The following is a 24270-nucleotide window of genomic DNA, read 5'->3' as shown; positions in this document are numbered from 1 at the left end:
CTATCCCTGTGTCTCTCCAGGACCAGGCTAACAGGATCCTGAGGCTAGGAAGAGCCTCCTTCCCTGAATCCCTTCTTTAGTCCAGTTCCCAGCTTATCATACAGCCACAGAAAATAACGGCAAATGTTTTCAGGTACAAGAGTGCTCGTCTCTGAAGACAACCAACACTTACACTGGAATCCTGTATCGAGCTCGAAAGCACGAATGGTTTTCAGCAGCCCTTCCACAAGCTGATTAAATCTTGTACTTTCTCGTAGGCTTCTGAAACAAAAGCATTTGATAGATACTTTTAAAATGAAGTCACTGTCCATGGTTTCAGAGATGTTCAAAGAAAATACATAAGGGCAAGGAACAGAACTATGATACAAGGGAAAAAACACAGGTGCAGTAGCTGTAGAATTTGTTTTCTAGGGACAGAGGTTTAATTCTTCTAGATATTGCAGACAGACATTACACTATAATTAAAACATTATTCACATCAGAATAAACTAAGGGACAGCACACATTATTTTTACAACTTAGTCTCTAAAGAAACTAATACAGCCCAAACCACCAAAACTGCCTGAAGTGGGGGGTGCCCTGACTCAGTAACAGGCAAACACCACTGGCATACATCAAGGTCATCAGGGAGTTTGTTGTTCTCTCCATCCAAAACCCATTGCCACTATTTCTCTCAAATAAATGACGTAACTTGGACTACCTCAGAGAAAAATATTGCTTCAGAAAGATCTCAAAACAAAGAGTGATTCAAAAGACAGGTTCAAAGTTTCTGCACTTGGGTGGGGGAAGCAAAGAGAAATAGGGAAGGCAGCAGACAGGTCTACCACAAACTGGCTGTTACATTTACATAGTAGGTCAATAGAATGAGGGGGTTGAGGCTTTTCCCCAGGGTTCCTTCCAATGTTTCAAACATTGTATAATTCTGTGACTCTCCAGACAATCAATTGTGCCATTGGGTTTTTGTACTTCCTGTCATCACTTCAATTACATACCTTTTGGTTATGTTGTCCTTGCATAGTGGACACTGAGAGGGCCCTTTCTTCTTACTGAGAAGGTTCAACATACAAAATCTATAAAAATAAAGAGGAAAAACAAAGCAAGTTACTTTTTGTGGCTGGGGCACCTTATGGGCAGGGGGCCATCTATGACAAGATAATCCTACATCTATGTTAAAGGTGAATTATAATCAGTGGTTCTTGGAATTGGTTTAATCAGATGATCTCACTGAGAGTTAGAAAGGGATTTCATAAGTCATTTATTCAGACTCATAGCTGTTTTGAAATCTCCTATAGGACATCTCAACAAGGGGTTTTCCAGTCTTTGCTTGAGAAAAGGATAGGAAGTGGAGTCAAGATGGCAGAGAAAAGGCAGGGACTCACTTGAACTCTCCCCCCAAGCCCCTCCAAGTACCTTTAAATAATGCTTCAAAACAAATTCTAGAGGCAGAAGCCACAAAAGGATAGAGTGAAACAATTTTCCAGCACACAACTTAGAAGTTTGGCAGAAAAGGTCTGTTGCACCTGGGTGAGAGTGGAACACAGTCCAGCGAAGGCTATGCCAGCACAGACCTGGCCCCAGGAAATCAGGAGCAGGCCTTGGGAGCGACTGAATCAACAGTGGCAGCAGCTGCTTCTGGAGCTCTCAGCCCATAGATACTAAAGGGGCTGAACAACTGATCAGGAGACTGAAGGGGTCTCTTTGCTAGCATTGGGGGAGGGACTCTGTTGCTTTGCCCATCCTCAGATCTGGGTCACAGTCCTGGATGGCAGTCCCAGGGTGAGGACTAGCACGCCAGAGCTTACAGCCACAATGGAGCAGGGATCCTTGTCACAGCTCCAGGGCAAAAGAGCTTGTGGTCACTCATAGACCAGGGCATAGGCCCGGAGAGTGGTAAAAGCACCTCTCCTTTGATCATACCACCTTGGAAGAACTGAAAACTTTCAGGTCCCTAGAAGTACTCTGAAAAAAGCTGCACAAAAAACCTGAAGCTTGGGATGGTGGTACCCTCTCTACTCTGGAAGCAGAACCCTCTTTAGCACAGAGTTAAAAGTCAAGAAATAGGCTAATCAATCCTTCTTCCACATGAAAGGCCTTCAAATATGTAAAGAAAACATTCCTCTCAAGTCTTCTCTTCCTCAGACTAAACTTCCCAATTCCTTCAACAGATCCTTGAATGTCCCCAATTCCAGTCACTTCAATATTCTCCTTTGGACTTGGTCCAGTGGGTCAGCAGATAGTGCTGTTGCACAATTGGACGCCAGTGCTGTGTGAGTAATGACTTATAAAGACAGGATATAACTGTGTACAAAATGTACTGCTCCAACCACAAAGTTTACAAGTGATTCAGTTTGATTCCTGTTTAATGATATACGTAACTATCACCATTCTGCATGGCAATTTGTCAGAATTGGAATGCACTTCATGTAATTGACTATATGTATATTAAACTAAAATTTAAACTATTGGGAATCCAGACTTCCAGAACCTTTAGGTTAACGCAATCAGTTGGAGAATGACTCCAGTCTGGATATAGATGGCAAACATGCCACCATTCTGGGGACAAGGCTGTAGGCACTAGGCACCCAGAAGTAAATGAAAACAGCTGAGGAGAGCTGAAGACCCAGAGATTTCACTCCAGGAGTTGTGGCTGGTTACTTTGCTGAATGTGAGGCTAGCTATGCTCTGATTGGTTGGGGAAGTCTATAACAGGCTTGCCTTTTCCCCAGGAGAAATGACAAGAATAAGCAAGGGAAAAAGAAGGTAGAGAGAAGTAGTAGGAGAACACGGAAGGCCAGAAGCAACCACAGTGGTTCCTGGCAGTGATGGAGCCTCACAACAAACAGCAGATTATCTACTAGTGGAAAAAGGATATGCTAACATGTTACTTTGAAGAAGACAAGTCACCAGGGTTAAACTGGAAGGTATCAGTGTGCCACCATGAAAACACACTAACCAGTACAGTCCTGCAGCTGTGGGGAGGAAACTTGTATTTATTGCTAGAGTACTGTGAGAATGACCAGTTCTGGGCACACAAGCTGAGTTCGTGGTAGGAGGTAAATGACAATGTAGATCCTAATCTCCCTCTCGTGAAAGCAGAATTATAAAACTTTCATCACTGTTAGAGAACATCTTGTCCAGCACATCCTTCCCCCAACACTATTACACTCACCTGAAAAGAAAATCTGAATTCTGTGACTTAAAGAATACAGGAAAATCCTGATAATTAATAAAACATTGCTTCAAATCCAGTCTGAGACACTTAACACAAAAACTAGCTGTGTGACCTTGGGTAAGTCACTTAACCTCAACTGCCCTCCAAAAAGCAAAAAACAAAAACAAAACCCAAAAACATTGGTTCATATTCAAAAAGGGCAAGTCATTCATATTCTTGAAAACACCAAGACTAGAGCCTACAGCAGTGGAACATGGTCATGTAAATCAGAGCACCTAGATTGTGTCCCTTGGGCCTGGGTCTCTCTGGCTTGATGCTTATTGAAAAGGCAAAAGCCTTTTAGGTGGCAGTGCAATGAGTGAGTCTTGGATGGGGTGACTGCTTCTGAAGAGTGAGGATATAGCTTCCTCATGTTTGATCACATTGTTCTTCTTTTCAAGGATTGCACCCACTCTTTGTTGCCTACTTAAGAAACTATTAATTCCTTACTCTAATATGCAAGGTTATTCATGATCTGGTTCCAGACCACCATGCCAGCCAGCCTCATCTCATCTAGTTCCCCTTCTCACCAGATTCTATGTTTTGGCCAGATGGGGCTGTTCTTCATACTTCATTCTTGTCTTGTCATCTCATCTCCAAGTGGTGCCTCATTCCTGAAATGTCTTACTCCCCCCAATCTCCATTTCTTGAACTCCTTCCCTGTCTTCAAGGCCCAACTCAAGAACTTTCCCCACGAAGTTTATCCTAACCACTGTGCCCTGGCCCCCAACTTAATCTCTCTAGTCTCTTTTTTGCATTTATCTCACGTTCCTGTTTATCATTGCTATTTGTGTGTATCTCTCCCTCATTAAATGGTAAGCTCCCTGAGAGCAGGGTCTATCTACATTGTATCTATCTTCATATCTATAGCATGTAGCACAGTGCATTGCATATGTTATGAATTAATAAGTGGTTACTAAATTGAAATTTATTTGGTGTTTCAAACTGAGAAGTATCTGAAGACAAGATATAATAGCTGGTAAAAAAAAAAAATTGCAGGAAAATCATAACATCATAGAAGAATTTTGTGGCTTTTTCCAGAGAACATTTTTCTAAACCTATCTGAAGAATTTTTAAATGTGGAGGAAGTGGCTCCATCCTGGCAGGTGTCAGTGAATGAAGCACAAGTTCCTGTAAATACAACCTCTGGTGATGGAAAAGTGTCACTGTCCTAGTGTTCTCCAGGGTGGCACACACTGCTTGATACTTAGAATCTGAGTTAAAAAATACACGGTGGAAGATATTTCTCCTGACTTTTTTTTTTTACCTTCAAGGGAAAGATCATTTCAGAACTGTTAAGTTTGCCTATGGCTAGAAAAAACACTTCTATTATTAGACAATTGTAGAACACAAGGTTGAATATGGGAATGTTCTTATTATCTTTCTGTCTCCCAGTATTACCTCATTATTCAACCTACAGACCAGGGTATAATTCAGAATACGAAATGTTATCATAGAAGAAATTTTATAAGAAAGCTAATCATACAAGCATTCAGCAAGACTTTCAAATTCATTATAACATTAAAGATATATTTCTTCATATTATCTTTGCCTAGAATTCTGTTAAAAAATCAAATAACATGAAGGAAAGTTTGAAGAAATGTGGCCTAGTATCATTTCCACAGAAGTATATTTTTATAATGATACTTTGTAGCCTTTAGATCAGGAGTTCTTAATCCAAGGTCCTCAAATTTTTTTTTCTTTCTTTTCTTTTTTTTTTTTTTAAAGCAATCAGGGTTAAGTAACTTGCTCAAGGTTACATGGCCAGTTATTTCTGGGTGTGGTGCTGAGTGTCTGAGCCCGGGATTCGATCTCCAGGTCGTCCCAACACTGGAGCCGGTGCTCTTACTCTCTGAGCCACCTGGCCGCCCCTCTCAAATTTTTTTAAAAAATATTTTTTAAAAATATTTTTTAAAAAATAATAAAAAATATTTTAAAAATATAATTTAAAAAATATTTTAAAAAATATTAAAAAAATAAAAAATATTTAAAAAAAAATATTAACTGTGTTTCAGTAACTGGTATCCTTTGTGATGTCATACACTTTACTTTGTACATCTGAAAACATGACTCTGAGATGTGCTTCTGGTTAAGAACCCCTGTAGTACAGTGTCTAAGTCCAAAGCGCCATCGCAAACTCCTGAAATTGGGAGGCACGCTCGGCTTCGTATCCTATCAACAAACGGAAGAATGAGGGCAAGCTGAAAAGGAGATGCCTGTATTCCACTATGTTAACAATGCAGAGATTAAAAGAAAAATCTTCTAAATGCTGCTGACAAATCAAAGAACTCAGGTCAATACTGAAAATGATGACAATTTTCTAAAGGATAAGAAAGTCAGTTGGGAGAAATGTGTTTAGGCCTTTGAGTCCCTAATTAATTTTGGAGAAAGGCAGCCCAGGAGGTCATATAGTTGTATTTTCCTCTGCTCTACTTTGATAAGAAAGCCAAAAAAAAAAAAATCAACATTGGAGACTTTTTGAGAAGGCAAAGTCTTGGGCCAGTGCTAAGTTCAGTACCATTCAGCTCCATGTAATATACCATCTGCATCTATGTATGTGTGTGTGTATAAAACTATGTGTAAGCATATCTGTAAAGTATTAAGTGTCATTATACTTTCACAACTCATCTGCATTGGTTTTTTAATCTCTGGAAGAAGATAACAACATAAGACGTGTTTCAGGGGTGACTAATCATTTTACCAGAAAGGCACAACCATATTTTACTATCTTTTAAGAATGTTTTTGGGGGAAGGCAGTGGTGAGCAGAGGCAGGCCCAGGAGGAGGCCTGATCAACTCGGGGGGCAAGTTGTCCCACCAACCACAAGGGCCACTACCAGGCCTATCACCAAAGGGCTGGGACTGGAAAGAGCAAGGCAATAACCAAATGAAGGGCCCCTGTCTGGGACAGCAAATACTCCTGGGACTACCACTCTATAGCCCAGAAATTTAAAAAAAAAAAAAAAAAGCCCCTATCAGGACCTCCAAGAACCAGGATGGCAGAGTGAACCCCACATGCTCCAACCCCCACCTCTGACCCTGAAAACATAGTAACTATTGCCCCAGGGCAAAACTCTCAACAGTAAAGTCTCGGGAACTCTAGAGGAAGGGCGGCTAGGGCCCTGCCTCAAAATGGGTAGAAAGCAGACTACAAAGACTCTGGAGTCCTACTATCCTCAGAGGGTGGAACCAAACTCAGAGGGAGACAAGGTGGACTCCACACCCACAGCTGAAACATCAACAGGGAATGGGTACCAAGCACAGAAAGCTCTCCTAGATGAGCTCAAAAGGAACTTTGAAAACCAAATGAGAGAGATAGAAGACAAAATGAATAATTCTTTTAAAATCAAAATTGCAGAATTAGAAAAACATTAGAATGAAGAAAACAGCTCCTTAAAAAGAAAAGGAGCTCCAAAAACTAACCAAGGAAAATGATTTGCTAAAAGATAGGATCAACCAAATTGAAACAAATAACTCTATGAAAAACCAAGAATTAGTCAAACAAAACAACAAAGAATGAAAAATTAGAAAATAAGGTAAAGTATCTCAATGGAAAAATAACTGACCTGGAAAACAGATCAAGGAGAGATAATGTGAGAATCATAGGCCTACCAGAAAATCATGATGAAAAAATGAGCCTGGACAACATTCTCCAAGAGCTCATCAAGGAAAACTGCCCTGAGATACTAGAACCTGAGGGTAAAATAGAAATTGAGAGGATCCACCAGACACCTCCTGAAAGAGATCCCAAACTGAAAAGTCCTTGAAATGTTGTGGCCAAACTCAAGAACTACCAGGTAAAAGAGAAAATACTTTAAGTGGCCAGAAAGAAACAATTCAAATATCGAGGAACCACAGTGAGGATCACACAGGATCTGGCAGCCTCTACACTAAAAGATAGGAGGCAGAGGAATACAATTTTCCGAAAGGCAAAAGAGCTCAGGTTACAACCAAGGATCACCTACCCAGCAAGACTGAGCATATTCTTCCACGCAAAGAGATGGTCATTCAATGATATAACAGATTTCCAGACCTTCCTGATGAAAAAGCCAGAGCTCAAGGGAAAATTCAACCTCCAATTATGAGATATAAGAGTGACATAGAAAGGTAAACAAGGTAAACACACATACAAACCCTGTTATTTAATAAGACCAAACTGTTTCTAGACAAGTAGAGGGTATGAGTATAAAATACACAAAATGATGATAAACAAAAAAACCTTATTAAGCGCTACAAAGGGACTGCAATGAAAGAAGAGGAATGAATGAAGTGTAAAGGGGTAAATTATGCCACACAAAGAGGAATAAAAACAATATAGCAGAGGAAAAGAAGGGAGGGAGATAAGTATTATATGAGCTTTTCCCTCATTGGGTCTGGTGCAAGGAGGGAATAACAACCAGTTAAGCATAGGACTCTATGGAGAAGAGAAGCAACACGTATCATATTAGAGAGAAAGAGGGGAGGGTGAGGAGCTTCGCATGAGATTTGTTTCTGTCACTCTAGGGGCGAAGAAGAAATAACATACTTCATTAAGTATAAAAATATCCTACAGGCAGTAGGAGGGGGAAAGGTCTCCGAAAGGGAGGGGTGGTTTGTAGGGAGGGAAGACGTGAGGGGAAGGGGAAGAAACGGGAGAGGGGCTTAGAAGGGAATACTGAGGGAGGCAGTGGTCAAAAGGAAAACTATTAAGGAGGGGAAGGGAGAAGGGGAGAAAAAATATAAGCATTAACAGGGGAGGGAATAAGATGGAGGGAAAGAAACAGATAATAGTCATAACTGTAAATGTGAATGGAATGAACTCTTCCATAAAACAGAGGCGGATAGCAGAATGGATTAAAAATCATAATCCTACAATATACTGTTTACAAGAAACACATCTGAGACAGCGGGATACACACAGGGTAAAGGTAAAAGGCTGGAGTAAAATATATCATACCTCAGCTAAAGTAAAAAAAGCAGGGGTAGCAATCCTTATCTCAGATACAGCAAAAGCAAAAATTGATCTAATTAAAAGAGATAAGGAAGAAAACTATATCCTGCTAAAAGGCACCATCAAGAATGAAGCAATATCATTACTTAACATATATGTACCAAGTGGTATAGCATCCAAATTCCTACAGAAGGTAAAGGAATTAGAGGAAGAAATAGATAGCAAAACTATACTAGTGGGAGGCCTTAATCTCCTCCTCTATGAACTTGATAAATCTAACCTCAAAATAAACAAGAAGGAAGTTAAGGAGGTGAACAGAATTTTAGAGAGGGTAGGTAGATAGATCTCTGGAGAAAACTGAATGGGGATAAAAAGGAACATATTTTCTTCTCAGCAGTTTATGGCACACAGTCAAAAATCGACCATGTTCTAGGGCATAAAAACCTCACAATTCTGTGCAGTAAGGCAGAAATGTTAAATGCATCCTTCTCAGATCATGATGCAATAAAAATTATATGCAATAAAGGGCCATGGAAAGACAGACTAAAACCTAATTGGAAATTAAACAATTTAATCCTAAAGAATGAGTGGGTCAAACAAGAAATTATATAAACAATTAGTAATTTCATTCAAGAGAATGATAATAATGAGACAACATACCAAAATTTGTGGGATGCATTAAAGGCAGTTCTTAGGGGAAGTTTATATCCCTGAGTGCATACATGATTAAATTAGAGAAAAGGGAGGTCAATGAATTGGGCATGAAATTGAAAAACCTAGAAAAAGAACAAATTCAAAATCCCCAATTAAATACTAAATTAGAAATATTAAAAACCAAAGGAGAGATTAATAAAATTGAAATTAAGAAAACTATTGAATTAATAAATAAAACTAAGAGCTGGTTTTATGAAAAAAAAAAAACAACAATAAAACTGATAGACCCTTAGTCGATATGATAAAATAAAAAAGAAAGAAGAAAACTAAATTATGAGTATCAAAAATGAAAAGGGTGAATCTACCTCCAATGAAAAGGAAATCAAAACAATAATTAGGAATTATTTTTCCCCACTGTATGCACATAAATTTGACAATCTTAGGGAAATGCATGAATATTTACAAAAATACAAGTTGTCCAGATTAACTGAAGACGAAATAAATTACTTAAATAACCCCATCTCAGAAAAAGAAATTGAACAAGTCATCAGTCAACTCCCTAGGAAAAAATCTCCAGGGCCAGATGGATTTACTAGTGAATTCTATCAAACATTTAAAGAACAATTGATTCCAATACTCTACAAACTATTTGGGAAAATTAGCGAAAAAGGAGTTCCACCAAATTCTTTTTTATTTTTCTATTTTTTCCCCATTTTTCAAATGCTTTATTAACTTCTGATTTACATCATTCATTTCCACCAGATTTTGAGTTACAAATTTTCTCCCCATTTTCCCCCTACCCACCGCCCCAAAATAGCAGTTCCACACAATATCCCCTCCTCCAATCTGCTCTCTTCCATATTTTCTCCCATACCCCTTTTGACTTGTCCAGTAGGGCATGGTGGATCTCTATGCCCCAGTGCCCATATATCTTATTTCCCAATTACATGTAAAATAGTATTAATAATAGTTGATATATATTTAAACATTTGATTTTAAAACTTTGAATTCCAGACTCATTCCCTTCCTCCCTTGTCACCCAAATTCTTTTTATGACACAAATATGGTACTGATACCTAAATCAGGAAGAGATAAAACAGAGAAAGAAAATTATAGACCAATCTCCCTCATGAATATAGATGCAAAAATTCTAAATAAAATACTAGCAAAAAGACTACAGCAACTTATCTCAAGAATAATACACTTTGATTAGGTAGGATTTATTCCAGGAATGCAAGGATGGTTTAATATTAAGAAAACCATCAGTATAATTGATCAGCAAATATTATATGTAATGGGGATAAGCTAGAAGAATTTCCAATAAGATCAGGAGTGAAACAAGGGTGTCCACTTTCACCACTCTTATTCAATGTGGTACTAGAAATGTTAGCAGTAGCAATTAGAGAAGAAAAAGAAATCAAAGGAATCAAATTAGGCAAAGAAGAGATCAAGGTATCACTCTCTGCAGATGATATGATGATAAACTTAGAGAATCCTAGAGAATCAAGTAAAAAACTACTTGAGACAATAAATAAATTTGGCAAAGTTGCTGGATATAAAATAAACCCACATAAATCCTCAGCATTCCTATATATTTCCAATGAAATCCAACAGTAAGAGATAGAAAGAGAAATCCCATTTAAAGTTACTGTAGACATTATAAAATATTTGGGAATCTACCTGACAAAACAAACCCAGGATCTATATGATCACAACTACAAAACACTTTTCACACAAATTAAGTCAGATCTAACTAATTGGAAAAATATCAATTGCTCGTGGCTGGGTCAAGCTAATATAATAAAAATGACAATTTTACCTAAATTAAATTATATATTTAGTGCCATACCAATCAATTTACCAAAAAACTACTTTATAGAGCTAGAAAAAATAGTAACAAAATTCATCTGGAAGAATAAACAGTCCAGAATATCAAGGAAATTAATGAAAAGAAATGCTAGGGAAGGTAGACTAGCTATACCAGATTTCAATCTGTATTATAAAGCAGCAGTCATCAAAACTACTTGGTACCAGCTGAGGAATAGAGTAGTGGACCAATGGAATAGATTAGGCACACGAGATTCAGCAGTCAATGACTATAGTAATCTTATGTTTGATAAACCCAAAGACCGCAGTTTTTGGGATAAGAACTCACTATTTGACAAAAACTGCTGGGAAAACTGGAATATAGCATGGCAGAAACTGGGCATAGACCATTACCTAACACCATATACCAAAATCAAGTCTAAATGAGTGCATGATCTAGGTATAAAGGTTGATACTGTGAGCAATCTCGGAAAACAAGGAATAATTTACCTGTCAGATTTCTGGAGAGGGAAAGACTTTATGACTAAACAAGAATTAGCATTATAAAATGCAAAATGGATAATTAGATGACAAAACAGAAAAATGACAAATGCTAGAGAGGATGTGGTCAAATTGTAACACTAATGCATTGCTGGTGGAGTTGTGAACTGATCCAACCATTCTGGAAAGCAATATGGAATTATGCCCAAAGGGCTATAAATAATTTCATACCCTTTGACCCAGCCTTACCACTTCTAGGGTTGCATCCCAAAGAGATCATAGAAGTGGGAAAAAGACTCATATGTACAAAAATATTTATAGCAGCTCTTTTTGTAGTGGCAAAGAATTGGAAAATAAGGGGGTGCCCAACAACTGGGGAATGGCTGAACAAGTTGTAGCATATGCATGTTATGGAATACTATTGTGCAATAAGAAATGAGGAGCGGATGGACTTCATATTTACCTGGAGAGGCTTATACGAACTGATGCTGCGTGAGAAGAGTAGAGCCAGGAGGAATTGTACACAATTACAGACACAACGTATGTGTGACGACCAAGTTTGATAAACTGGACCCTTCTCAGCAATCCAGAGACATAAGTCAGACCCAAAAGACTCATGACGGAGAGAGATGTTTACATCCAGGGAAAGAACTGTGATTGAACCCAGATTGAAGCAAACTACCTTCCCTTTTTTGTTCTCTTGTTTGGTTTTGTTTCCTCTTTCACATTCTTCATTCCATCTGTTACAATCTTTCTTTATAACCTGACTAATGCCTAATGTGAAAGTATTTGCAGATACAATACTTGATTGTATGCCACCATGGCAGGGCGGGAGAGAAAATTTGAAACTCAAGGAATTATGGTAATGAATCTTGTAAACTAAAAGTAAACAAATTAATAAAGACCAAAGAAAAAAAAAGAATTTTTTTTCCTTTTCACTTCTTTAAAGTTTTCCAACACAGAGATTCAGTGTCAGTTGCTTTCTTTGCCTGATACATACATAGCCTCTTTAATCACTACTATCACCAGACATTCACATCCAAGGATAGAAGTCCTGGATCAAACCCTCTAACAAGTGGGTTGTTGTGACATATTCCTTCCAAACAAATGAACAGTCCTCAAGTGGTTTTTATCCTCGGTCCTAGAGAGTGAAAGTCGACAGAAACTCTGGGCCATAATAATGCTGTGGGTTATCCCAGAGGTCGTGATAATTTTTTTGGGTGCTTTTTGGAGGGGGGAAGGCAGGGCAATTGAGGTGAAGTGATTTGGCCCAAGGTCACACAGCTAGTAAGTGTTGTGTCTAAGGCCGGATTTGAACTCTGGTTCTCCTGACTCCAGGGCCGGTGCTCTATTCACTGTGCCACCTAGTCGCCCCAATAATATTTTTTAGAGGCAGGGGAGATGGAAAACCTAGGCTGGGGGTTGTAGCACAGAGGTAAGATAGCCTAATGAATGGCCTCTGAATCACTAGATCAGTGAATGAATCTTGGAGAAAGATAACAAAGGAGGGTTCAAGGATAAGGGAAAGGGAGGTATGTCCCATAGTACAGAGCAGCTAGCAAGGAAGCAGAGTGATAAGAGTAAAATAGCACTAGATTTGGAGTCAGAGATCCTAGTTTCAAACCCAGGCTTTGCTCTCACCCTCTGTGGGACTTGAACACTTACCCTATCTGGATTCATTTCACTAATTTGTGAAATGAGGGCATTGTACTGGAAGACTTCTAAAGGCCCTTCTAATTCTCAATCTGTGAACAGTCCTCTAAAGCTATAGCTTTATATAGGACCTCTATAGCTCAGGCTGATTATCCTAGGGGTAGTAGTAAAACATCATTGTCCCTTGTGGATGAGGTACCTGAAAAGACTAAAGTGATTCACCTTCAGGGCCAGCTTTAGAAGTTAGATTTCAAGAACAAGGAGAACCTCTCCTATCTCTCCCACTTCCAAAAGACACAAGCCCCACATTCCCATATAAGAAATAAAAATTGCTTAAAAATCTCAATAAAGAATTAACATAATCCATCAGTGTTTTCACCTCAGTATGGTATAAATGTCTGATATAATATTTCTTGTTTTGAAAAAGGTAAGAAAGGGGGTGGCTAGGTGGCACAGTGAATAGAGCACCGGCCCTGGAGTCAGGAGGACCTGAGTTCAAATCTGGCCTCAGACACTTAACACTTACTAGCTGTGTGACCTTGGGGAAATCGCTTAACCCCAACTGTCCTGCCTTCCACCCCCCTCCAAAAAAGAAAAAAAAGAGAAAGAAAAAGATGAGAAAGAAGTAGGTTGTGGACATGAGGGATATTTTTAATGGGGAGTTACCAAAAGAAGTATCTGGTAGCAATAAGGACAGATGCTTAGTGATACACAATGCTGACTTCTCTTTTTCTGTTCTGATAAATGCACACATAAAAGTGTGGACCATACAGTAATTTGTACCCTGCCAAGGAGTTAAACATGCTAGCACCTTTAATAGGAACTTGGGTTAAAAGTATGGCAAATTGGGTTGGTTCATTAAAAACCTCTGCAAAACAAACTGTGACAGATTCAGGATGAGTTTTTCTTAGTTCAATTTAAAAGGCCAAGGAAACATGCTAGAATTAGACAAATCCTATTACGAAATAGTAGAGAATCTTGACACCTACTTGCAAAATATGTGGTCACAGGTTGTAGATACAGGTTCTGAGATCAACTCCAGACTAAAAGGATAGAAAGGAAAAGAAAGAATGTTTATTTTTATTGTAGAGTCAATAAACACAAATTTTAAAAAGCAAACACATCCTTTGGTAGGACCAAATTAACGCAGAATTAGAACTTTTGTATTTTACAACTAGTCTGAGGTAGATTTAATTCTTCAAGAGTGACTTTGATCATTCCTCTTCCCTGCATTTCCTGAACACTTAAAGACTTAACATTGCTGTACAGCAACTTACACTCACTGGTATATTGTTAAATACTATAAAGTTATTTTGCATATATGTGTGTCCCATCTCTCCAATTAACCCATAAATGATGTTGCCTTATGTTATTTTTATGTTTACTTATAGAGTATAATCACCAGCACATAACTGGTACTCGATAAATGGATTACTATTCACCAAGAGCTATAGCCATCTATCCCCGAACCATTTACCTATTCACAATGGTTCAATGTTTCAACCAGGTTTTCCAAAGCTTCTCTTTAATCTTTTGATGCTGCTCTTTGCAAAGACCAGGACAACAAAAGATATTCCAGTACTGGGATTGGTAAATGATTCTTTTCAAATAAAAAGTACCCTTTTAGTGAAGGAACTGGTAACAGCCCTTTGGATCATGGGATTTTTGATATACTATAGTATCATAGAAGCCATCAAGTCCAACCCTCTCACTTGATAGATAAGGAAACTAAGTCTGAGAGAGAGGGTAAATGACTGGCAGGATCATATAGCTAGTAGTATCTGAGGTGGGATCTGAATTCATGTCTTTCTGACTCTAAGACCAGGATTCTGTTCACTTGTTGGCTAGCTGCCAATAAGGAAGATAAGGAAACAGTGTCAGAGAGGACAAATGACTTTTCTAAGGCTACTTATGCAGAAGTAGCAGAACTGGATTTGAACTCGGATCTTCTGACTCCAAATCCAGTGTCCTATGTACTGTACCACACTATTTCTGTTCAAAAGGAATAATAACCAATATTTTGTTGACCATAGTGTTATATACTGATAGTATAGAGCAAACTGTAAAGCACTACACAAAATAACACTATTTGGATGAAATTAAATGAAAAACAAACAACTAGGGAGTGTAGAAGACTCTGATTTGTTATTGTACTTCTACTACATATCTTAGCAACTGGTAAAAGAGAACTTGGATTTTGCTATGATACCAGATGGTTTTTCAATATCATCCAGTGACTCAATCTGGAAATAGTTACATTCTAATACAGTAATTATAACTCAAACTACCCAAACATGCCACAGATATAAACTTTAGAATGAAAACTCCAATATGTGATTGTGTGTGTATGTGTATGTACACCCAAATGGGAGGTTGGGACACATGTTAATGAACATTTAGATGGGGGACAGAGAAAAAAATAAATAGGCAAAATCTGTTCTCCTGGGTACTGACAGTAAATGTTTATCAAAAAGATAGAAAAGATCCACATTTAAATATTCTCCAAAATAGACCCATTACATATTTATATGGGTAAGAAAATGAAAACAGCTCAGAAAAGGAAAAGAATACTTAGTTCACCAAGAACTCCTTGTGTTCACAATTTTTAAAAATCTAGGTATGAAAGCAAACAGTAGGACATAGTAGAGAGACAGCCAACTCTAGACTTAGGACCCAGTAGTATAGAGGAAAAGAGTCCCAGCTATAGTCAAAGGACCTTTGATGCTTAAACTATTTGTGTGGCCTTAGATAAGTCCCTTAACTTCACTAGGCCTCAGTTTACTCATTTGTAAATGACCAGGCTAGATAAGATGATCTCCAAGGTCCATCCCCTTTCTGCTCTAAATATGTGAATTTAGGATGAAGGTCCACCTGTGCCACATACTGGCTGTGTGACTGCAGGCTAACCACACAACCTCCAGGGGCCCTGCGCAAATCTTTACAACTTTAATAAGTTATGGCCCAGGTACTGATTTGTATTGGTACAAGGAATTTCCTACACTGATTAAACCACAGGCATAAGTTAATAATAAGAAATGAAAGAAACAGAAAGAAGAATCCTCAGAAGTGCCAAATATTCAAACCCATCTCTCTCTTTTTTAGATGTTAGCAAAAATAAGCACTTGCATGCCCTATGCTAGACACAGAGCAAGCATTACTATTCTCCATTTTACAAATGAGGAAATGGAGGCTCTGGGAAGGGGAAATGATTTGTCTAAGGTCACTTGGATCTTCTCTCCCAAGTTCAATGCACTCTCCACTCTCCCGTGCTACTTCTCTGAAGCAAAGGGAGTTCAGAGCAATAGTAATAAAAGATTTAGAGCTGGAAGGAAACTTAAAGACAGCCTTGTCTCCACTTCTTGTTTTATAGATGAGAAAACTGAGGTTGGTAAGAGGTGAAGGGTTAGCACAGTAAGTAAGAGCACCAGCCCCAGTGTCGGGATGACCTGGGGATTGAATCCGGGCTCAGACACTTAGCACCCACCCAGAAACACCTGGCCACGTAACCTTGAGCAAGTTACTTAACCCCAATTGCTTTAAAAAAAAAAAGAGAGAGGTGATTGGCTTTGATGAAGGTCCTACAAGAAGTGAGATGGCTAGAATTTATCTGAGATAGACCTATCAAGCCCTGGAGACCTAATGCTCCTTCTACTATACCAACAGTCTCCAATAATCATCAAAACACATTTACTAAGCATTTAATTACAAATGGTGCTTATGAATACTACATAAAGCAAGTTACATAGGCATGGTCCCCATCCTAAACTAACTTTCAATTAAAGAAGCAAAAGATTTGACAATCACCAGGATGAGCAAATCTACATACACTTCTAAAGGAAAGAGCTTAAGTTGTAACAGTTATACAGCAATAGTGGACTAAAAAGGAAAACCTAGCATTAACTCCCATGTTTGCATCTTTAATTTTTATGTGAGTGTTTTTAATTGATGGTTTAATTTGCCAGAGTAACAGAGAAGGCACATTCCATTTTTATGACTTTGTATCGTGGAAATGCAAGATAAATGGAGCCAACTGTCACACTACTAAGGACATTTTGATCACTGTAGGCAAATACCATAAGAATTCTACTCTAAGTTTTGTGCTCAAATCTCTCCCCCTTCTTCCATATAGTCATTTCCTGAGTCCCTGGCTCTGAGTCTTCACAAATTAGGTTGTAAATTTCTTTTAGACCTTGTAGTTTGTTTCTTAGCTAAAATGTTGGAGGATTTTTGCTTTCTAAGTCTTGCCTGTATTTTAAACTTGGAACACAAATTCACCCTATTTTTACTTCCCTGATATGAAATTTGCAGAACTCAGCACTTTCACATGGTAGAAAGAAAAATGCCTGCTAGCCTCAAGTCACCTTCCTTTTAAAACATAAGTACTATCTATAAACCTATATTCTTAATGTCAACCACCACTGACAGTATGATTACAGAAGAAAAAATAACCAAAGACCCATTAAAAAAAAATTCCAATAGTTTTGGTTTTATTTTTAAATCAAAATCTTCTCACTTGTGGTAGAGATGGAATCCAGAATTTTTTCATGTGTTGGGTTGGTTATAGTCCGACCTGCCATTTGGCCTTTCACAGACACCCATCAGTCATGACTGTATTTTGACCATTTTTAACTCTATTCATTCTTAAAAAGCAAGCCAAGTCAAATACTGAGTAGCAGGACCAACAAGAGACGTTCAACAATTACCGTAATGCAGGCCCTTTCCTTAATATCTGACTCATATACAAATACCTTTGGTAAAAACTAACAGACTATTAGATAACTGTCAGTGGGGACGACTACATTTGGCACTCAGGACCTAGAGTAGCAGTAGTACAGTCTCTGAAAGTTATCTCTAGAACCCTAAGAGTGGGAGCTGCCCTCTGGGGACCCAACCTGCCAACTGGAACAGAAGTCGGGGAGTTCTTTCTTCCTTTCCTCTTCTTCCTCCTTGACTCATCATATATGCTCCATAGGAATGTTTGGTTGTTTATACTCTAAGATATTTTGGGGTTTGGGGACTAGATTTTAGAACATAATCTATATTTATTCATTCATCTATTCTTCTTTCCCAAAAGCCTGGACAATTTACTTTTTGTCCTGTGCAATTTTTATTTTTTATTTCTTGAAATATAGCTTTGAAAAAGCCCATGGCTCAGTGAATAGAGCACTGGCCCTGAAGTCAGAAGGACCTGAGTTCAAATTCAACCTCAGACACTTAACATCTACTAGCTGTGTGACTTTGGGCAAGTCACTTAACCCCAAATTGCCCTGCCTTTACCCCTCTCCAAAAAGCAAAAAAAAAAAAAAAAAGAAAAAAAAAAGCCTATTCATTACATTTCAAGTGGAGCTATTTGACTACCCTTTAAACCAAAATCACTCTGGCTTTCATAAAATGGCCAATAATAGTCACAGTTCAAGCTTCAGTGGCACACTATTTAGGTTTTGATGGCTTAGAATGAGTGTAAAAAGCAACTGTTTTCAGTTCAGGCCAGAAACTTCAGTCTCCCCTTCCCAGACTGACATTTTTGTGATGGTAATTCTGTCTCAACTCTTACCAACATTTTGAATGGGAGTTGCCTCAGGCACAGTGACCTGAGAAAGACCTTAATTTAGAAAGGTCAAGGTCTAGCCACAGGACTTCAATGACTCTGGAGGAGAGAGTAAAGCCGATAACTTGGTCATGCTCTGCCTCACTTAAATCCAACTCACAAGCAAGTCAAGACATTACCCTCAAGATGACATTGATTTTCTTTGAGAATGAAGGACTAACAACAACAAAAATCCAGGCCCTTGCCTTGATATCTGACTTCTACACATAAATTTGATTGAGGAATTCAAATGGATATTAGAAATTATTTCAGCAGCACAGCAGAGGGCTTAGCAGAGAAATACAGAATGCTGTCTTACAAATCATAATAATTCATCAGACTTGGCAGTATCACGCAGTTTGAAAGAAAGGAAAAAGGGTGTTGTTTTTTTTTTCCCAGCAGGAGCTGCCTTGCTCAGCTTAGTTTACTATACAAGATTTCTCAAGCATCCTTTCAAGGACAAAGGAGATGTATGGATACATTCCATGACTGAATAAATTTCCTCCACATCTGCCTATTATACTCCTCTCCCTTTAAGGTCCAGTTCAGATTTAATGTTCCTCTGTGAAGCCCTTCCTGATCTCTCCCAGATGAAAGGGATCTCTTCTTCCTTTCTCTGAGTGAGAAAGATTCCAGTTTTGCAAACTCTAGCTGACATGAAAGCTGGGGATCTATTCTCATAAAGCACAGTGACAGTCTTACAATTAATAATTACCAGGATGATGTGAAAAGATTATGCAGCATAATTTCTCATAACACATACTATGAACCTGTTCTTTGTTCTTATTACCTTTTACTAGGTATCATACCTATTTATATTAATGTTTTATTTCCTCCTTTACTAGACTGTAAGCTATTTCTGGGCTTGTCTGGTAAATTAAATCCAGAAAGAAATGTATCTATTCCAAACAAGACAGAAAGTATGTTGGGTGAGTAGTGGTGGTGGTGGTAGGGAGGCTCCTCTACTTAAAAACAAAACAAAACCCAGAGAAGAAAAAGCTGGAATGTATGAAACCTGATGGGGAAGGTGTATCCTGTCATCTCTATGGCCCCAACCCTGAACTTTGTTATGAGGGAACGATCCTTTACGTGGTTTGCAGACTGGCATTTTATTCACAAAGCTAGGTTAGACTGTGTGTTCCTTCAAATGCGGCCAGGAAATCTGGCTCTGGAGATCAGTCCTGATGTTGGTACAGGGCCTTGAGAGAAATGCTCCTTGCTATGTCCTCTGCCATTGTAATCATCATCTGAGTTGGGGCTATAACTCATGGCATAATGCCATCCTAAAGATATTTTAGCAAAGGCCATGGGAATGTCAGAGACTACTAAGGTTCAGGTGAATCTGACTTCTGGAGTTAAAAGAAACACTTTGACTAGACCTGGTAATTCTTGATCATAAGAACCTCCTGTGACTTTTGAGAATAGGCTTTCATCAGCCAGAGCTGGTAGAACTGCAAAATATCAAATAGTATGCCAGCATTTGGCCCAAGGAGGCTTTAGGGTTTATAGTAATCCACTGATTGTGTGGGTCTGGGATCCAAGTAATGACTATATTATCTGAAATAAAAAATAACCAGAGGTATGGCAATCTCATGACAAAACTGATGGTTCAAGATTATATCAAGTGGCATAGAGATAACTATACTGAGACAATATACAGAATGAATATAAATGAAGATGAAAAATCTCTACTATTTGACATTTTTTTTTTAATCTGAGAAGCAAGTAGCTGTTTTTCTTGTACAAGGCTGTTGTAAGGATTTTTTCTTTCCTTTTTATATAAAGACATATCAACTTTATATATGTATGGATTTTAAAGTGTGTAGCCTATCATATTTCATTATTATTGTTATCTATTCAGAAGGAAAATTCTGATATGATAATGGTTTTGTATCTATTTTTTAAACATTACTTGAATAAAGTAAAACTGTCAGCGGTTCTAAACCTTCTTTAGTTTTATGACCACAGTATTATTCTTTACCTGGAGAAATCATTAAGGGAGAACCTGAAGGCATGTGAATGCAATTGCAAAGGTAAGTTCCATACAAATTGTGGGATACCTACACAAGTGCCTTCAAGGGCAAATGCCATATAATTTTCAGCATACTTAAGGCAATGCTAAAGCACAGCTTGTGAGAAACATTATATAATACTGCATACTTCCACTTCTAATAACCCTCACTGTAAATCCTAATGATTTCAAGCCATTTCTCCACTTTTGTGATGGTGTGGGCATGGGAAAAGGAAACAAATAATGATTGGCCTACAAACTTACCAGATAGGACATTCTAAGATTTTCTGCATCCCAATCAGGACATTCTTTACTTCTTCAATACTGACTGTAGATAAATCCATTTCTTTTCTCTCTCACTGAATCTAACAGACTCAAGGTAAAAATGATTTGGAAACAAATATTTAACATGAAATATTTTCGAGTCTTTCTTAAACACAAGGCCTTAAGACTTGAGAGCTTCAGCTACAGCCATAGATCAGCCAATGAGAAGAACTTGAAAAAAAAAAAAGCAAAAACTCTGAAAAGCAAAAACAAATTTAGTATTTCTTCCTATATTTAGACTTGTTCAATTCTCTCTCCTCTTTACTCTTTTGTTCCTGGATTTTCTTTCTTCCTTCTTGTCTATCTTTTTACCTTCTATAGGAATAGTGTAAAACCCCCCAGTGCTCCATGACAAGTCGAGCAAGCATCTTTGTTTTCCCCTGTCCAGAAAAGGTAGGGACACTAATATAGACCTTGCCCATGTTGCTTTTCTCTTTTAGGGTGTTCCTCCTCACACGTTGCCAGGTCTCCTCCCTCCTTAGCCCTCACTTCTTTCACTGTCCCCCATACATACTCCCTACTCCTTAATCTCCTTTAGTATTGCCCTAGGCCCCTCTCCCACTGTCCTCCCAATTCTCCAATCCTAGCCTCTTACATACACACACTGTATATCGATAATGACATATCACTCACCTGGCTACCATCCTAGGGCAAGGCCTTATCACCTATCACCTGGCCTACTAAAACGGCCTGTAATTAGCCTCCTAGACTATAATCTGCTTGGTATACCTCTCTCCCAAATCCAAAATCACACTCTATCTATATTATATTAACTTATCTGAATTCATGTGGTTTCCTCCCAATAGAATGTAAGCTCCTTAAGGCCACTGACTGCTTCGTCATTTTGTAATCTCAACACACATTGCATCTAGTGCTTGCAGAATTGAACTTGAACCTCTCCCCCACTCCCCTGGACTTCCCTCTAAACTCACTTTAGTCCTCTTCCTTTCATGAGCCCTTCTCCTCCCGCCCAGGTAACACACCAAGTTACCTGGCCTGGCGAAAGCCTTCTTCCTTCCAGGGTCTTCTTTGTGTTCTGGCGCGCAGTCTCAGTTTCAATATATAGTGATTTCCCGCGCTTTTCTGTTGTCATAGTAACGGAACACAACCGACAGCCTCGAAGCCAATCGAAATACCCGTTCCATCACATAAACTGGGAGGGAAGAATGGGTTTGGCTTCTCTGGGGTCCTGTGATTGGGCCTCCTTACTTTCCCCATAAAACGGAAATGGAAGGAACCGGAAAAGGAAGAAGTTATGTAGTATGTCGAGAGTGTTAGACTCCGCCCCCTTCTTTTCTACTCTCTCAATCACTGGGTTATTGCGTCACAGTAATTGCTCTCCGAGAGTCGGAATCATCACCGGAAGCCACACTTTCCTTAGCAGAGCAGCAAGAGAAGTCCCGAGTCCTCCAACCTCCGCCGCGATGGGAATCTCGCCAGGTAAAGCAAGTGACTGAGACTACAATACCCAGAGTGCACTGCGACAAGGTCCAGTTGGAGGGGGGAAGGGTAATGAACCGCTTACGTGTACAGTCGGGGGCGGTATGTGGGGCCCGAGGGGGAGGAGAAATGAGGCGCGGTGCATTTTGGAAATCGTAGTCTCCAGGAGAAGAGGCTGCATCCTGGACTTTCGTGGAACTTCGTGACTGTAGAAAACATGTCGAAGAGTGTTCTGGGTACACAGCCGATACAAATCCGTAGCGTTTCTGGGTAATTGTATTGGGAGAGTAATGGTCCGGGGAGTCAGCCCAAGGCTAGACTACATGTCCCATCATGTCCGAGGTGGCCTGTAGCTGGTAGAGGCCAAGTGTCCAGGATATCTGCAAAGAGGAAAGCCTCTCTGGCCCGCTTCCGCTCGGCCTTCTTTCCCAGTGTTTGTTATTGTTATGTTTCTCCGCTCATCGCCCCGCCCTTGTCTCACCCTAAACCAATCAGAGGCATGTCAGTTCAGAGGGACAGGGGCTCGAACCAATCGTCCCTCCGTGGGCTTGTATGACCCGACTCTGGTTTCCATCCGCCATGTTAGAGTCTCCCCAGAGGGGCAGCAGCTGAGCCGGTCCCGAGCGGTCCTTGCACCGGTCTTGGGCAGGCGCCCCCCGTGGGCGGGAAGCGGCTAAAGAGACAAGAGGTACTTCCAGGAGGTGGTGTCAGGCTACCTTGGGACAGAGCTTTCGGAGGGCCGTCGACCGGTCTCCGGCAGACAGCTGTGAGTGGACCAGGAGCTTTCCAGAACCCGAGGGGGCGAGGCCCAGTCGGGCTTCCGAGGTGAGGAGGGTCGGAGGAGGCCGATGAGCCCCGCGAGAGGAGAGGGCTCCCGTACCGTGTTCAGCTGGGTCTAAGAGGGAGGGGAAGCCCTGGCCATGGAAGTAGAATTAGTGAGTCTACATTTATTAAGCGCCTACTGTGCGCTTTGCACTGTTAAGCCCTGGGGCTGTAGCTGTCATTGCTGGCCCTTTAGATTCGAGCCCCTCTTTAACACTCCCTCCCCCGATCCTTTTTGTATCAAAGAAAACAAAAATAGTGAGTGAATAACTGAGAGAGTCTTCGGAGTTAAGACTCAAGTTGAAGTTCTCCCTTCGGGCCATCGCCGCTTCCTGGCTTCCCTCAAGACCAGATAAAATTCTGTCTAATACAGGAAGCTTTTCCCATACGTTTTCTTTCCCTCGGAGATGACCCTCAGTTTATCCCCTCCTTCCCTTGTTTCTACCTAGCCCTTTGCATGTTCTCTACCCTATTAGACTGTGAGCTCCTTGAGGGCAGGAATTGGTTTTTACTTTTCCTTTTATCTCCTATGCTTAGCAGAATCCTTGGTACTCTGTAGAAGCTTAATCAGTGTTTGTTGCCTGACTGATTTCACCGAGGCAATTCTCTGAGACTATAAAGGGCTCTTAACTTGGAGTTCTTGGGTCTTTGGATAGATTCCAGGGAGTGGATGAACTCGAATGGGGAAATGGAATTATATCTATATTTTCCACCTTTAATTCTTTCATAATCTTCTCTGTTTTATGTATTTAAAAACATTTTTCTGAGAAAAGCTCCACAGGCTTCACCAGTCTGCCAGAGGGGTCCATGGCACCAAAAAAAAAAAATGAGGTGCCTCTCCTGTTATAGAGGTGTTGGGTATCTTCTATAGAAGAGGGACTTATACATCAGGAGCTTCTATGCCAATGAATCACAGTTCTAATGCAGAAAAAAAAAATTAGAGCCTAGGTTCTACTGTTGTAGGTCAACCGAGTTTTGAAACAGAGAGAGGAAATGTGGTTTACCTCAAATAGTGGTGAATCGATGCTCTTGACCTCAAATACTGTACTGCTAGATATGAGATGAATGTAGCTGTTTGGCTACACTGGCTGTTAACTTAGCATGGGCCAGCTCCTAGGCCTGATTTGTACATAGATCCTGAGATTACTATTAGAAGGAGATTGCTGATCACTAATTGAGAGTTCTGGAAGAGAAAGATTAAAAAAAAAAAAAAACAAAGACCTAGAAATGGCCAAGAACTGTCCCTTCTTACCTCTCTCCTCAGCACACACTCTCACTTCCTGTTTTTTATCCCATTGGTAAAATTACTGACTGAATTCCAGACTATTTTAT

General features: G+C 39.5%; 2 protein-coding genes across 16 annotated transcripts in view; one reads left to right on the top strand and one right to left on the bottom strand.

Moving 5' to 3' along the window:
• BRCA1 (BRCA1 DNA repair associated) overlaps positions 1–21878 on the bottom strand; it is a 107293-nt gene extending 85415 nt beyond the window's left edge. Inside the window, exons 1-5 of one of the 9 annotated variants that reach the window (XM_069067580.1) lie at positions 21668–21878; positions 20617–20725; positions 13744–13797; positions 993–1070; positions 173–261 (exon numbers count right to left, since the gene is read on the bottom strand). In XM_069067580.1, coding sequence (XP_068923681.1) covers positions 173–261; positions 993–1070; positions 13744–13797; positions 20617–20696 — 301 coding nt within the window. In that variant the 5' untranslated portion in view covers positions 20697–20725; positions 21668–21878. Of the gene's footprint in view, positions 1–172; positions 262–992; positions 1071–13743; positions 13798–20616; positions 20873–21608 lie in introns of all 9 variants that reach the window. The other 8 variants (XM_069067576.1, XM_069067575.1, XM_069067583.1 and 5 more) reach the window with 8 other exon arrangements.
• Positions 21879–21983: 105 nt separating this feature from the next.
• Positions 21984–24270, top strand: part of NBR1 (NBR1 autophagy cargo receptor) — a 33627-nt gene continuing 31340 nt past the window's right edge. For 3 of the 7 annotated variants that reach the window (XM_069067591.1, XM_069067589.1, XM_069067585.1), the window contains exon 1: positions 22418–22941. The gene's annotated coding sequence lies outside the window, so the exon portion shown is untranslated. Of the gene's footprint in view, positions 22117–22201; positions 22387–22416; positions 22942–24270 lie in introns of those variants that run through there. The other 4 variants (XM_069067586.1, XM_069067588.1, XM_069067587.1 and 1 more) reach the window with 4 other exon arrangements.

The sequence above is a fragment of the Petaurus breviceps genome, unplaced genomic scaffold (genome assembly GCF_028583685.1).
Source record: "Petaurus breviceps papuanus isolate PSGF00001 unplaced genomic scaffold, PetGlider_PUasm1.0 90750, whole genome shotgun sequence".
NCBI lineage: Eukaryota > Metazoa > Chordata > Mammalia > Diprotodontia > Petauridae > Petaurus > Petaurus breviceps.
Note: the sequence above shows the minus strand (reverse complement) of the source record. Positions and strands in the feature narration are given on the sequence as shown.